At 58.3% G+C, this 16355-nt stretch overlaps 1 protein-coding gene across 1 annotated transcript in view; it reads right to left on the bottom strand.

The window, feature by feature from the left end:
- RXRA (retinoid X receptor alpha) overlaps positions 1-15922 on the bottom strand; it is an 82948-nt gene extending 67026 nt beyond the window's left edge. Inside the window, exon 1 of the mRNA XM_034067869.1 lies at positions 15791-15922. Within this exon, the coding sequence (XP_033923760.1) occupies positions 15791-15818 (28 nt within the window). The 5' untranslated portion in view covers positions 15819-15922. The remainder of the gene's footprint in view (positions 1-15790) is intronic.
- Between the last annotated feature and the right edge of the window lie 433 nt (positions 15923-16355).

Genomic DNA, 16355 nt, shown 5'->3' with positions numbered 1-16355 from the left:
GGAGCCGGCCCATGGAGGGACCCCTCGCTGGCTTTATCATGTTGAGGGGGAAGGATGTGGGAATGGAGCTTGGGTCATCCCCACATGAGGTGTCACAGCCACAGGGGTCTGTGACACAGAGCACCTGGTTGGGTCACCGCACCACAAACCCCCTTCACCACCACAGCACCGGTGGGTACCATCAAACCCTGGGTCAACCCCTGCCTCATCCCCACACCCAGAGCAGCTCCAGACACCTCCCCTGTTTGGCTGTCACAGCCATGGTGCTTCCCTGGGCTCCCTCACCAGTGCTCCTTTGCTGCAGCCCATTCCCCTTGGCCTGGGGCAAAATGCCTCTTTATTGTCATATTTTTCTTTCCTTCTATTTTAAGATCAGAGGCTCAGGATCAGCCCCGCTCACACAATGGGGCCCTGAGGCTCAACCCTCCCCAAAAGCTGACACAATCAATTGCCATTTCCAGCATGTCTACAGACTTCCCAGGCCACCCAAATGAGTAAACAAGCAAACAAACACTGAGCACACAAGAGCCAAACCATTCTGCCCTGGTGATTCATTAACAGCTGTACCTGCACATCCCTGCTCACACCCAGCGGAGGGCCCCAGTCCTGCTGCAAACCCCAGCCCACAGAGCCTGCTGCTGCTGGGGACCACAGCAAAGAGCCAACAGGCACCAGATTGTCCATGTGTGATGGTTACTGAGAGCATCGTGGCTGTGGCTGCATCCCCTAAAACACAGGCAGGGATGGAGCAGGCAGAGAGATGTGGGCTCCAAAGTCCTTGGGTGCAGTTTGCTTCCCCAGGAAAACAGACAGGAGCCTAGGTGGGATGTGACCCTCCTGTGCCCAAAGAGTGATGCTCACAGCATCAACAGGAGCAGCCCTGATGTGGATGCGCGGCTCTTTCACACCTCAGCCTGTAAAGGTGCGGTAATTACATGGACCTTGCTCACACCAACACCAGCAGTTAATAGAGTGCCCTGGAGTTAATTAATTGCCATTAACCCATTAGTTTTGACCTCCTAAGCCCAGCTTTAAACCCTGCCCAGCTAGGCAGGAGCTGGTGTGCTCAGTCAGCTCTGTGCATGCAGAGCCCTGCAATCGATAGGGTATTTGTGCACGGCTGCTCAAGGCCAGTGAGCACTCAGCACCCATCCCTCACCACCTGAGACCACACTAACTGTGTGCAGATGCAGCACCAACCACTGCAGCCACATCCCCTCTCCATCCTCAGGACATGTGCTCACAGCACTGGGTGGGAGCGCACAGGAGGGATGCTGCTGGGCCACAGTGCAGCCCCTCAGGGATGGAAGCAGCAGGGAACAAGCACCAAGTGATGCTGGAAAACCCCCTGCAGCCCCCGAAGGAAACCCCAGCTCATCCCCACTGTGCCACAGCACATCCCATCACCAGCAGCATCCCAAAGCAGCCCAGGACTGCCCCGCATCACCGCCCTTCCCAACCAGCATCCAGACAGCGACCCACACGTGGATGCAGTGAGACCCACACGGGCACAGGCAGTGAGACCCACACGGGCACAGGCAGTGAGACCCACACGGGCACAGGCAGTGCCCAGCACCGGCTCCCGGCGCACGAGCCCACGGAGCAGCCAACAACAACAAACTCGTGTGTGAGCCACAAAGGGGAGAGCCCAGTGAGGAAACAATCCCAGGCTCCAGCTTCCCATTCCCTGTCCATGGCCCCCAGACAGGGCCGTGTTTGTTTGAAGGAGCAGAACCCGCCCGCAGGGTCCTGCTGCTCGGAAGCGATTCTGCACCCTGTGGAGCTGGCAACCGGACACAACCACAGCCCTGCTGCAAGCACCGGCATAGAGCTGCTCCAGGGGCTGCAGGGAACCTGGAGAGGGGCTTGGGACAAGGGATGTAGGGACAGGCCAAGGGGAATGGCTTGAACCTGCCCAAGGGGAGACTGAGCTGAGCTCTTAGGCAGAAGCTGTTCCCTGGGAGGGTGCTGAGGTGGCTGACACAGGGTGCCCAGAGCAGCTGTGGCTGCCCCATCGCTGGCAGTGCTCAAGGCCAGAACATCACACACTTCAATGGCTGTTTCTAATGCAATCACATTTCTGGATCCATCAGTCCCTCAAGTCAGGGGCTACAGCCTTTACGAGACATTATCCTCTTCCCCTCAATACCCTCACAACAAACTTCCTCCCTGATGCCCCCATCCCTGCTGCTGTTGTCCCCACACTGGTGCTATTGCTCCATGCTGCTGCCTGTGCCGGGCGATGGGGCAAGCAGGAGGCACATCTGAAACAGGGTTTCTGCATCACAACAAACCCTTCTCTCGCTTCCTCCTCCTGGTCTGGTGTGGGATGGCGGACCCAGCCCTCACCTCCCACCCCGTGCAGGGAAGGCCACGCAGCCGAGCAGGCTGCAGACAGCACCGAGTTAAAAATACATGTTTTTGAGACAAAAGTTCAGTCCTCAAATGGGAAGAGAATCCAGGAAAAATGCAGCAGGCCCAGCTGGTGGCTGCTCTCCAGCAGCAGCACCTCCCTTCGGAGGAATCCGGAGAGGAGTCTCACTAATCCACCCCGGACACACCAGCATTTCTTCCTCATGCTTTTTCCTTGCTGCTTTTCCATCTGCTCAGCACATTCACTGGGATGCTCTCACATCCACAGGGACTGTGTGGGGTGAGTGGGGTCCCCACTGTGGGCTCCCGGCACCAGCACAGCAGCTGCAGGTAGGGGCGGCTGGAGCAGGGACCAGGAGCCTGTGTGAGCTCAGTGCTCCCCACAACAAACACCCCCTAACCCTAACCCCTAACCCCTGCCTCAGTTTCCCCCCAGCCGCTCTGGGGTCAGCAGCGGGCGCTGCTCTCCCTCCGGTGAGATGCCCACTGAGGAATCCGCACCTCATTCCTCAACACCCGCTCTAATTACAGGTATCGAGGCAGGGTCACTCTTTCACAAGAGCCCAGAGCTGGTTCCTGCTCCCCTTCCACTGCAAGGGGTTCCCGAGTCACTCGCTAACCCCAAGTGCCCCGCACACCGGGGTGCCCTGTGCTGCACACTTCAACAGCACAACACTGGTGGTGTCCCCACAATCCTCCCCAGAAGCACCACAAGCACATCCCAGGCTGCCGGGTCCCGGGATGAGGATTGTGCAGTCCATGGGTACACCCCAATGCCAGCTCCGTTCTCCTCCCCAGCCCCCAGAGCATCCGCAGGGCTGTGGCTACATCACCCCCCTGCTCCCTGAGGGTTTTCCTTTGCAGGGTCATGGGTTTGGATGGTTTTGTTGTTGCCTCTTAAACTCATTCATTTCAGCACAACGAGGCCTTCACTGGCTGTGGGTCACCATTACCCAGGCAGAGGAGGCAGAAATGATTGCTCACAAGCTCCACAACCTACAAATGGTCCATGGCCTGGGTGTGTGGGACCCACCGTGCGGAGGCTCCCACACCAACACCCATCCTTCCATCCCGGCTGAGCCGCTCTCCCGGCCGGACAGGTCATTCCCCCACAGCGCTGCCATGTGCCTTTCTCCTGCTGTATTCCCCCCCAAGCAGCCCCACTCCACATGAGATGGGCTGGGAATGCCAGGGGGGCTCGGGGGGGGGGGGGGGGGGGGGGCCCTCGCCTTGCAGCACCCACTGCACTGCTCTGCGTGCTTCAGCTTTAACCAAGTCACAAGACAGGGCGGATGCTGCTCAAAATAAATCATCAACCACACCAGCAATGAACTGAACTGGGCTCCTCTGTGTGGGGCTCGCACGCACGGGACCAGCGGCAGGATCCCTGCCCCATGGCCCCACAGCAGCTCCTGTGCCAAGCATGGACGCTGCCGGCTGTCACCGAGGAAACGGTGGTACCAGGAAGGGAGGATCGATGTGGACACAGCTGCTGGGATGGCTGCGCACCCTGTAGCACCAGGAAAAGGCTATCAGGAGTTGCAGCATCCCCTGGATACCCACCCTGGGGATACACATCCCTCCTGGCCCTGCTGCATCAGCCTCCTCCAGCCCTAGGACCACAGGTAACAGGGAAAAGAGGATCAGTGCCTCTCTCCCACACGGATGCCAGCTCAGCTCTGCTAAGATTGAGCAATGTGGGGATGGGAAACGAGCCAGCAGCATCTCCCCAGCCCCACACCACTGCCCTCATCCTGCACCGCAGCACAGGCTGGGCCCCAGGAGCTGCTCCCAGCCCACCTGCCTGGGTCCTGTGCAGTAAAAACCATCTCTGCCCCGCACAGAGGATCTGGCCGGGCAGGGGCACTGATCACTGTATCCATGACGGGTCCCTGAGGTCCCACACAGCCGGCGGCTGAGGGATGTTCTCCCTTTCTTCTCCAGCAGGATTAGACACACTTCTTTCCTCTCTCTGCTTTTCAAAAGAGGCTTTTTGTCACTGCTGATCCCTGAGGGAAATCCTTCCCTCTCTCCCTCTCTTACAGCTTGGACAGGGAGAAAGGAAGTTTTCCTTCATCTCCATCTCCCTGTGATGCTGACAGGCACCGTGAGCACAGTGCAGCTCCCCGGGTCCCTGCCTGCACCCGGCATCACCCCAGCATCACCCCATTGCCGGCTCCCACCACCTCCTGGCACCATGGGCAGCATCAGCAGCAACACACGATGCCGAGCCCTGGAAAACGCCCAGGCAAATCCCGGCCGGAGCAACTTCCAGAGCCACGTCAGCCTTGTGCAATCCCAGCTCGTAAACCCTCTGCGCGCAGCAGGACGGGTGCTGTGCCCTCGCCTACCTGCTCCCATCCTCTGGAGCCTGCAATTACATTTTCCACTGCTCCTCACATGGGTTTCTTTATCCCTTTTCCTGATGTCTATGGAACAGGCCGAGCCAAAGAGGAAACCGAAGCCAGAGCTGGCAGAGCTTGAGACACGCACAGAGATCTTAATGGGCCTCTTGCATGCAGTGAGCACAGAACACACCCCGGTGTGCACAGGACCACAGCTCCACACTGAACAAGAGAGATCTGGGGGTGCTGCTGCCAAAAGCTCCAAATACCCACAAGGTTCCTCACCCTCTGTCACCGACATCAGGGCTGAGGTTTGTCACTGCGGCAGCCCTGGTGTTTTTCCATCACCAACCGTGCTTCAACGTCCCCTCTTTCTCTTTCGGCGTCCCTTTAAGACTATAGAGGAAATCATCCAGCAGAAGTTTGTTCAAGAGGGCTGTCAGCTTGAGGAAGTGAAATTAAACCAGAGAAAAAAAGCCCTGAATCCTAATAAATCACACATCCACACAGAGAGAACTGGAGAACTCTGGGCATGCCTCCAACGGCAAGTAAATGGATGATAAACAAAACAAACCTAGCTCTGCCTGATAATAAAGGCTTCCACAGTGGGAATTTCTCACCCAGGAATCACTCCCACTGAGGGCACAGCTTGTGGCACACATGGAGCTTTCCCACTCCCTTCAAAGCCTCTGGGAATGTCAAAGACTTTGTCCCATGTTGAGCTGCTCCCAATGGGTATAAACCCTGCACTGCTCCTGCTTGCAGGAATATCCCCTCTGTGAAGCCTTTCTCCTCTGGGGGAGCACGGCCTGTCCCTGAGCCCATCCTGCTCTTACCAGCATCACCAGCAGCAGGGACCTGCTTAGCCCCCACAGACCCACCCAGAGCAAACACCCCTCACAACTCACAGGGAAACAAAGTACTCAAACCAAAAGCAAGGGAAAGGACAAGAGGAATAAGGATGAAGATGCTGAAATACACACACACATGGACTCCCATGCAGGTGCCTGAAGAACAGCAAAACCAGCCCACAGGACAGCACCAGCAGCAGCCAAACCCCCTTTCAGTCTCCAGATGCAGCTTCCCATTGATATGGATGCTGCAGAGCAATGCCCACCCCTCCCGCAGGCAGGTTCACCTTTTCAGGCAGCACAGCAGGAGGGAGAGCAGGGACCACACTGGGATGTGTCCATGAGGATGGTCCCAGTGACCCTGGTGCAGCCTCGATGTGCCCAGAGGGGATGGTGACAAAGCCAGATGAGGGGTGGGCAGTGCAGTGATGAGTGTGGTGCCCATCACCACCGCAGGACCTGACCCCACAGCCCAGCACTCTGTTTCCCAGGCACAAAACAGTTAAAGGCTCAGAGCCACTCTCTCCAGGACTCCTGTTAAAGTCCATCGGGCATTTTCCCATTGTGGACTTTACCCCGAGCACAGCAAGGCTGCGATAACACCGCAGAGGTGCCAGCCCATGCGGGACCTGCAGTAGGACCAGCACCAGTGTTCTGGGTGCCACCAGGACCAGAACACGCAGGTCCCACATGGGACACAACGGCAGGACCTCAGAGCAGCACTGGGGTCCAGTGCCATGAGGTCACAGGCAGCAATGGCAGCGCAGGGTCGGGGCTGTGTGACAGGAACAGTGCTTTGCTGCCCTGAGGAGCCCATTTCACCCATCTCCAGCCCGTCACAGGCACCCACACACACAAATTACCCCCTTCAGACACTGTGCACAGGGGCAAATGCAGGTTTCTCTCCCCAGCGGTCCTGAGGAGGATGCAGGGGCAGAGGATGCTGCTCTCCCTGTGGGAACAGGCACCCAGCTCTGCTCTCCAAGGCTGTCTGCAAAGCCTCCTTCCCCACGACTACACACACCACTTTTTAACGCTGGGTGATGTAACCAACCGGTATTTATAATGCTGAAAACATCCCAAAGCTCCTTCTCTTCCAGCTCCCAAGCACACTGTGTACTCTTAATAAAATAATTGCAATGATGAATGGCTCCTTATAACATTCTTGTGCTGCAGCTACTGACGGGGCCAAGAGCTGGATGGAACGTCCTTCTCCCACATGCTCCCTCAAGGTACATTGAGGACTTCACCTTTCCACAGCGAACACCTGGAAGAGGTGCTGGTGCTGCACTAAGCCATTCCACCACTCTGCAACAGGAACAACGAGCTCCTGGGGCTCAACTGCCTGTGCAGCCCTGAGAAGAGCCCTCAGGCTCTCCCAACACCGGGTGCTGCTGAGATAGCCCTGGGTGGCTGCACCTTAGGGCAGCATCCATTGCAAACACCACTGCTCCAATGAGGAGACCTGGAAGGACACCTGGATCAGCCCCACATCCCCTGTGCTGCCTGTGGGAGAGGTGGAGCCTGCCGTTGGCGCAGGTGAGGGCTTCAGATGGGCACCGCTCTGTTATCTGCCATCGAGAGCGCTGCAAGAAATCCCTGCCCTGCAACATTACCTGTGCACACCTCGGGGCTGTGAAACCTCCCGGAGGAGCCAGACGTGGTTCCCGTGCCCGCCCAGCCCCAGCTCCCATGGGATAGCATGGCCGCTATGGGATCCCAGCGCAGGCGGACAGACAACAAAGATGGGAACCGAGTGCCCGGGTGGAACAACGCCCGCGGTGACGGTGGCCTCCGACGGCACAGCCCCAACCCGCCCCACAGGTGAGGCACCAAAGGGAAGCACATTGCCATGGGGGACCATGGGCTGTGACAGCCCAAGGGGATGGTGACACCCCGAGATAGGACTGCACTGGGCTCCAAGCACAGCCCCAGCCAAATACAGCTTGAAACAGGCAGAACCCCCAATGAACTAAACCTGTGACCCCATTCCCATGAGGATCTGCTGGCAGGGTGTAACCTGGGTGCTGCCTTGATACCTGTATCAGGAGCAAGCCCCTGCAGAGCATCAGCCCCCTCCGCTGCAGCAGGTCAGCAGAGGCCCCCAGCCCATGTGGGATTCCTGCCCCCAGCTCAGAGCCCCTCTTTAGATCAAGTCCCTGACATTTGCAAACAATGGGTATAATGGGTATCTGCTGGCCTGGGGCCAGCCTATCTCTGGCTGGGATCAGCCTGAGCCTTCCTAAGTGCTTAACTGGGGCCTGCAGGTAATTGTCCTGAATCTTAACTCTTCCCGGAGCCACCTCTGATGTCCAGTCCCTGATGAGGAGCACAGGGCACCTGTACTAAACCAGCCCAGTAAGGATGCAGTGGAGAGGACTGCGTTTAGGGCAGCAGCAAAGCTTCCAACATGGGTCATTGCATCCTGCCCTTCCCAAGCTCTGCTCCTGCTCCCCACCACCGGTCCAGCAGCAACCAGGCATCCCGCAGCCACATCCAGAGGCTGGGGCAGAGCACCAACCATTCACACCCCCCCAGCACCGCTGCTCTCATCCTGCCCACCAGAGGCCACGATGTGCTGAGGGGTGCAGAAAGCTGTGGCGCTCGCAGGTTCCCCACAGGAAGGGAGCCTGTGTGGCCTGGGTGGGTACAGGAAACCCCCTTCCATGGCGCACATCATTCTGCTTCCTCTGGATTTCTTTAACCTTTCACTCCCGGCCTGATTTATGTCTTCACACTGATTCCTGCATGTGTGCACCTCCCTGCTCTGCTGCTGCATCGTCTGAAGCCTCCTCCTCCTCCTCCAGCACAGTCTGGGGAAGCACCAGGAGGGCATCAGGAAGGACTCGCAGTTTGGATCAGTTCTCCACACCTCCAGTTTGAGGCATTTTAACCTGCACAGCCACATAACTACAGAGGGTGGGAGTGGGTGTCCCTGGTTCCACAGCCCTCAGCAGGGAGCAGGGATGTGGGACATGGCTGGGGCACTGATCTGGGTTTTCTGTCCCTGCTCACATCTCCTAAAGCCCCACACAACAGCCCACATCAACAACAACAACACACACAACAACAGCCCACACGGTCCCATCCTTACAACTGCCATTATCCTGGGGGAACAAAGGAGAAAAGTCCAAAGGAGAGCAGGCCAGGAGAGCATCTCCTGCCCAGTCTGATGGGAGACAGCGGTCAGCCCCACAGCCGAAGGGAACACAGAGGCTTGGGAACACACAGGCTTTGGGGTTTGAGCACAAAACCCCAGCTCTGGAACCAAAAAGGGACAAGGGACACAGGGACAGGGCTTGGCACAGCAGCCCTGAATGCATGGGAAAGGGGACACAGGGCTCGCACTGACACACATCTCCTTTCCAGGAGAGCTTCCTGGGAAAATGAATGCAAAGCCTGTTATAAAAGTTTATCTGCGTGTGTGAGAAAGCAGAAGCGCTCTGACTGCAGCACAGAGATGTCATTATTTCCATGCATCTGCCTTACCCAATTTTATTTAGTTGCTTTCTGCACCATTTCATGCTCATCCTGCTGCTGAGCCAGACAATTGCTTTATAACTCTAGGGTGCAATTTCACTGTCTGTGAGCCACATGCACGCAACGGGGTCTGTGCTGGGATGGAGCGGGAGCTGCACCCCCTCCCCAGCCCAGCGCTTGGGAGCCGGGGCTGAAATGGGAACTCTTCATAAATAAATGAATAAAAAGAGAGGAAATTAAATCAAATTCTAAGGCACCGTTTCTGATGTGTTATAACCCAAGGAGCGCACGGGGGGAGCAGACCCAGGGAGCAGCAGTTAAGAACAGGGAGGATGAACCCGAGGGCAATTTGCTCTCTCACGCGAAGGGAAGGCGCAGAGCTGGAGCCGGGTGTGTTGGAGCGCCGGGAATCCCGATGGATTCCCATCATCAATGGGAAGTCACACGTGGAGGAGCACAGGTCAGCACCTGGTACACCTGGTAACGCCGCTCATGGCACAGAACAGGACAGCAACAAGAGGAGGTGGAAGGGGAAGGGGGCTCTGACTGTACCTGTGCCGTTGCCTACCACTGAGCCTCCTCCATCACATCCCCATATGTGAGTATATTCCAGCTGGCAGCACAGCCCCTCTCCCCCTTCTCCTCTGCTCTGCCTTCATCACTGCCATTGCCTCATATCGACTCTGTGGTGGGCACACAGGAGCTGGTGCTCGCAGCAGAACCAGCCTGCAGCAGCCCACAGAGCTCATGGGAACACACAACCTTGTGAGCCAAAACTGGGGAATCAATAATCGAGCATCTCTGCCTTCATGACACAGTCAAACAAGACAGGGCATCCCTCCCCGATCCACTCCTGGAGCCCCATCCCAAAGGATTTGCTCCGGGTGCCAAGGGGCTGCAGAACTCAGGGGGCCCCAGGGCTCCCTCAGCTTCCACACAATTCTCTCCTTGTATTTACAGTCTGCAGAAGCTGAAACAAACCAAAGCTCTGCAACAGAGGCCAAGAGAAGGAACAGGCAGGGGGATCCTGTTGCTATTTCACTGCTCACGAACACCTGCCTCTCTCTGCTCTGCAGCCGATGCCACCCAGGCAAGGGGCTATGGCTCAGATGAGACCCAAACCCACCAAAGCCAAGAGCAGAATCATCTGCCACTGAAGGGGACAGGAGCCCTTCTCCCGATGCTTAACAGAACAAGTATTCAGGGTGGGTTTTCCTTCCCCTCTGGTGTGGGAGCTCCTGGCTTACACACAACCACATCTATGAGCTTTTCTTTGCTCCCCGGCCAAAAAGCAGCTATGGGGGGTTCTGGGTACCAGGAACCGGGACCTTCCAACACCCACAGGAGCCCTATGGAGCCCAGATCCCGGCCAGATGTGCTCCCAGCCCAGCTCTCACACCGCCCATGCCCCAGGCCCCGTTCCCAGCTCACACAGACGCTCCCAGTGCCTCAGTTTCCCACCCCGAGCCCGTCTCACCAGGGCAGGCTCTGACTTCCCAAGGCAGGATCGTGCCCTGGTGCTGTGGGGGCAGGAGCCGAGATCTGGGGCCAGGATCAGAGCCACAGCCCCGAGGTGCAGCCCCGGTGACAGAAAGGAAACCCCACACACCCCAGTGACGAGGGGCCTGTTTGAACTGGGTTAGCTTTTAACTGCACGTCAAACAGGAGGGAGCTGCGCCCGGGCTGAGCCTCAGCCCTCGGTTCCCCTCTGTTTAGGGCATCGCTCCCTGTTTGCCTCGGAGAACACCCTCCATTTTGAAGCTCTCCGGCTCCAGACACAAACTCAGGTGGTTTCCCTGACTTTGCTTTGCTTTCCCGAAGGAAACCATCAGGAAAGGCAAATTCCTGCAGCCACAGTTTCCATCCCAACCGGGGAGCGTTTCCCAGCCTGAACTGCTGCTGTCTGAGGATCTGGAGCAGCCGGAGCCGGCGCAGGGGGATCCTTCTGGAGGGCTTTTAAATCCTTATTTGCAATATTATTTCATGTGCCTTGATGTCGGAGCAGCCTTTGGAGAGGCACCACCGCCGCTCCCTCCTCCCGTCCTCCCCCCAGGCACACGCTTCCCTTTGAGGAGGAGGAGAGGGGAGAAAGAAAATAAAAGACAAGCAAAGAGGAAAATGTCAGAAAGCTGCTTTTTGTGTGCGTGTCAAACGTTCAAAGTTATTCCAGAGTCTCGTCTTTCACTGTAATAAAATACAGCAACTCCTGACAAAATCAATTAAAATAAAACCACCCAGGCTGCCTCCCTATTGCTCTGCAGCTTTGCTGACTTTGAGAGCCCACCTGGGCCTTTTTGGAAGCAATTATGGAACTGCTGGGCTGGCTCCTGCACCGGTGGCGAGCTCGATGTGCTGAGCATCCCCTCACTGTGACTGAGCATCCCCTCTCTGTGCTGAGCATCCCCTCGCTGTGCTGAGCATCCCCTCGCACCGCGTGTCCAAGGGAGGTGACGAGGGCTCTGACACGGGCACACACCGCGGCTCGGAGCCAGGGAACAGGATTAATTAGAGCCCAATTAGGTTCCCCAGCTCCCAGGGAAGGTCCCTGCACTACCTGGCACTTGGCCGGCAGTGACTGGGGGTGTCCCCGGCTCTGGTTACCGGCAGCAGCCCAGCCAGGGACAGGGACCCCTCAGCATCCCTGCTCCATCCCCTCGGTGCAGCCCCTCACCAGGGCCACTGCCTCTCGCTGTCACCGCCTCCGAGCGGGGCCAGGGGATATTTATAGCAGGAATGATGTGGTGATTCCAGGCAGCCCATGGGAGCCCCAGGCTCACACACAGCCCTCCCCCCTCCAAAAAGGCACCGGGATGTGGTAGGAAGGAGCAGCCTGTGCGAGAGGCAGGAGCAGAGAACACCCCAGCCCCTGCCCACAGCATCCACAGCTCCGCTGTCTGCTTGTTCTCATACCCATCCTGCAACAACACAACAGAACCAACTCCTGAGCTGGTGGCTCCAGCATATGGGAACCCATCCCTGCTCCCAGAGACAGTGCTCCAACAGGAAGGTGTTTAACCCATTCTCAATAACCATGTCTTGTGGAGCCGTGGGGGGACGGAGCCAGGGTGCATTTTCCAGTGAAGTGTTTTGATTCCCCCCTTGACTTTTTTCTCCCCAAACAGCAGCCAAATGCCAATAATAATATTTGCAAGGAATAACTCAAATTCTGCGGCTTTCTCCCCCGCACTCCCTTAAACAAACAAAATGCCCCAAACATGAGAAACACAAACGCTCCCTGCGAGGCACTGGGATGACACAGGGACCCGCACGGGATTCATTCAACTGTCACAGCCCAGAAACTGGAAAAGGCAGAAATTCCTTCCCGGCTTGTTTTGCATATGTCAATGGGGAGAGGTCGAGCCCCACACTCTGCTCCAGCAAGAGACCAGGATGTGACTACACTTTATCTCCTGCTCCTACAAGGCCCCTCTCCGGAGCAGCTCCAGCAGCTTCGGGATGTGGGGCAGAGGATTCCTCCTTCCTCCCAGGGATGCCAAACAAGCCCTGACACTTTCAGGATGTCTCCTCCCAATGGATTTCATGCCAGCTGTGAATTTCTGAGGCTAAAAGAAGCTGCATCAAGGATCACATTGAGGTCTCAGCCAGGAACGGGCTCCCCCCACCCTGCCTTGGTTCTCGCATCCCGGACTCTGTGGCAAGGCCTGGGGACACAGGATGGAGATCTCCATGGATGCTCCCACTGCCACGCTCAGGGTCATTCCCCCGCTGGACACGGGGGTGTTCTGCTATGGCCTCATGCATGGTCGGTTCTCACTCCATACCCTGAGCAGCTGCAGTGTCCCTGGCACGGCCGCATGGTGGGAAGAGGCTCCAGGGGTTGTAACCTGGGGAGCTGAGCTCCGGCAGGGAGGCTCAGACACTCACTGCTTCCCTCAGGGAGGGTTTACCTGCACTCCCCATCCCCTCCTGCCCCCCAGGAGCCACCACCTCCTCACCGGAGTGTGCCAAGGGGAGAATGGAGCAATGAGAGGATTGCAGAGCCTTGGAATCAGCAGCTTCCCAAAGAACCGAGTTCCCTGGTTTGTGCATCGTGCATAGCCTGGCCCTGTGCACAGCCTGACCACACACCCACCAGGCTGGAGATGTGGATCCCTCAGCCTCACAACCACTACAGAAATGGCTTTTCCTTGATTTTCCTCCTCCTGGAGACTCGGCACAGCACAGCCTCCCCCCAGGAGCAACAGCAACACATCCCATTGTTCAAACCCTACCAAAGGGAGATCCACAGCCCCAGACAGTTCCTAAGGCAGCATCTGCAGGACCCTGAGGTGCTGATGCCTGACCCCAACCACGGTGGTACCTGCTCCACGCAGGAGCACAGCACACAGGCAGGTCCTGGAGGGGGGGAACGCGCTGTCCCCACAGGATCCTCTGCCTGGCACCCGTCAGAGCTCCCAGGACAAGCAGCAAAATGAGATACTACTATTAAAAGTGCCAGCGCTGGCCACGCTTCCCCATGACCTCAGCGGGGTTATCCAAGTCTAACCGCGGGCAGCGCTTGGCACAGCCTCCTCCAGGTTACCCTTTTTATGCCAAACTCAGCTGAGACTTTGACAGGGCCACACAGTACCGGTGCCTGCTTTCGGTCCCAGTTGCTCCCATGCTCCAGCTCAGGCCTACACTGGTGTGCAGAGAAATGAACTCCGAGCTTGGCTCTTTCCCCCCCTGAACTTGCAAAGGCAGCTCCCAGCCATGGCATGGGACGGGGCTGGTGGAACACCCTGGTGCTCTGTGAAGTCAGGACCCAGCAGGTTCTGGACCATCAAACCTCCACAGAGCATCGAGGGTCCCCCCCGGCCCCACTCTGGTTTATGGGAAGGTCTCTGCTCACCCTCCTCGAGGCTCCTCCATCCTGCTCACACCCCCTGCTCAGGGCAGGACCCGCATCTGCCCCTCCAAACCCCACAGAACCCACTGCCCACACACCAAAGCCGATTCTACCACTAATCAGTGACCAAAGACCAGTGGATAAAGTTCAGGAGCTGCTTCTGCAGCAGCCCCACACGCAGCAGACACAAGCCCAGGCCACGCACCCCAAAGGGGCTGGATTTTCCTAAGCCAGAAACACAAAGTTAGAGCTCTGACCCAGCACCCCCATCCTGCGGTGCCTGCCTTGGTTCTCCTCTGGACCCCCATTACACACATCCACAGATAAATGAGCAGATAAATGAGCTGGTTTTCATTCACACCAGTGGGAAACCCCTTCCTGAGCCAGCAGCAAGGTGACACGTGCTGCTCCTCTCCCCCCATCAGGACCAACCTCACTAATATAATCACACAGCCCATTATTTATCACCTACAGGGTAACAGGAGAGCTCTGGAAGAGAACCCAGGGGCCTGATCCTGTCCCTATGCACAGGGACCTGGACAAGAGCATGAAAGGAAACTGAAATACTCAAAGCAGCCACCCCAAGACTGAACCACTTGTGTGCAGCAAGAGGCACCTTCTGCCTCGCTGTGCTTGTGCTGACCGCAATACCTGCACTGGGGGCACCCAGATGGGGTCTGTGGGACTGGGAATGCCAGACCCGCTCCCAAGGGATAACACAGCAGAGCCACAGCTCCGGGGAAGTGAGATCAGGCACATCGCCCACCACGGCCAAACCAGCGACTGAGGGGGGGAAAGAAGGTGCCAGAGCCCTGCCAGAGCCCTGCCAGAGCCCTGCCAGCCCAGGCTCTCCCTGCCATAGCCCCCGGAGCCTGGCAGTCCCATAGGACAGGGCTGGCTGGGCATCTGGTGCTGTTTGTGTTTGTTCTGCTCTTGGAAAGGAACAACTGAAACTGCAATTGTTAAACAAACACGCAAAAAATAACAAACACTAAAAAAAGGAAGAAATAAAGCAACAAAACAGCACCGCGGGGGAGCACGATAAGCACGGATTTAAAGCCCAGAGCAGGGCTGCTCTCGCTGGGCAGTGGATGCTCTCAGGGGCCGTGGGCTCGCTCGGCCGGAGCCCAGTGGCCCAAGCACGGAATGTGTTGGAGCGGGCAGGGCTCGAACCTCTCCCCCCTCGCCTGGACTCGGCGCTGGGTTACTTGGCCAAAACTTTCCTTGCCCCCACCCCAAGGCTGGGCTCCGCTCTGCTCCCGAAGCCAGACGCGAGCAGGCATTCACCCCTGCAAGCCAGGACTTGACTCAGCCACTGAAACAGTGGCAAACTCCAGCTGGAAACAGGCTTTAAAATGTAACTAAGAAGCAGAGGGGAGGAAGGAGGAGAGGAAAACACCAGGGCACAGGGTCCCGAGCGCTGGGGCCGGCAGCGAGGGGCGATGCGGCCGGACGGGTCCCCACGGGCACGAACAGGGAGGAAAGAGGGAATAAAGAAGCCGATGGAGCAAATCAAGGGGGGCCGAAGGCTGCGCGGTGCTGCCCCCCCCTTACCGCAACCCGAGCCCCGAGCCGGGCAAGGGGGGGGCGCCCCCGGCCCAGCCCCGCTGCCCCGTTTGAAAATACCGCTTGCGCTGCGCGCCCGGCCCGGAAAACCCGAACCAAAACAACACCAACAACCGGGATACGGCGCAGGGGGGGCCCGGGCCTGCCCGGCGCTGGCACCGGCTCCCCCCGGCGGGCCGGGAACCCCCCTCCCCGGGCAGGGGAGCAGCGCACCCCGCGGCACGGGGGGGCAGGGGCCGGGCAGGAGCTCGGCTCACGTTATTTAACCGCGTCCCCCCCCTCGCCCCGCCGCAGGAATGGAGAATCCGCTTCGGAACCCAACTCACCGAGCGGCAGGAAGTGTTTGGTGTCCATGGCTGGGGCTTAACTCATGCCAGGGGCTCGGCGGAGAGCGGCGGCCGCAACACACGCAGGGCGCGGAGGGAGGAGAGCGGAATCAGAGCGAGCGGGGAGGGAGGGGAAGGGGGGAGAAAAGCCCGAGGGGGAGGAGGAGGAGGAGGAGGAGGAAGGGGAGGAGGCGGGGGCGGGGAAGGCGGCGGCAGCCCCGCAGAGGCCGCGGAGTTGTGGCAAACTCCGCACACGGTCCCTGGGCCGCGGGGTCCGCGATCGGCTCCGGCTGCGGCTCCGCGCAGGGGCCGCGCAGGGGGGAGCGAGCGCAGCGACCGCCGCCTGCGACCGCCCCGAGCCCCGCAGCGCCGCCCCGCGACCGCCCGCAGACACCCGGGCACGGAGGCTGCTGGAGCCATGGGAAGAGGGGAAACAGACACGGAATAGGGACATACAGGGGTGGAAAACAGAGACACATAGGGCTGGAGAACAGAGACACAGAATAGGGACACATAGGGCTGGGAAACAGACACATAACGATAATGACGGAGATGCGGGGGTAGC

Source organism: Melopsittacus undulatus, chromosome 11 (assembly GCF_012275295.1).
Source record: "Melopsittacus undulatus isolate bMelUnd1 chromosome 11, bMelUnd1.mat.Z, whole genome shotgun sequence".
In the NCBI taxonomy this organism is placed as follows: domain Eukaryota; kingdom Metazoa; phylum Chordata; class Aves; order Psittaciformes; family Psittaculidae; genus Melopsittacus; species Melopsittacus undulatus.
Note: the sequence above shows the minus strand (reverse complement) of the source record. Positions and strands in the feature narration are given on the sequence as shown.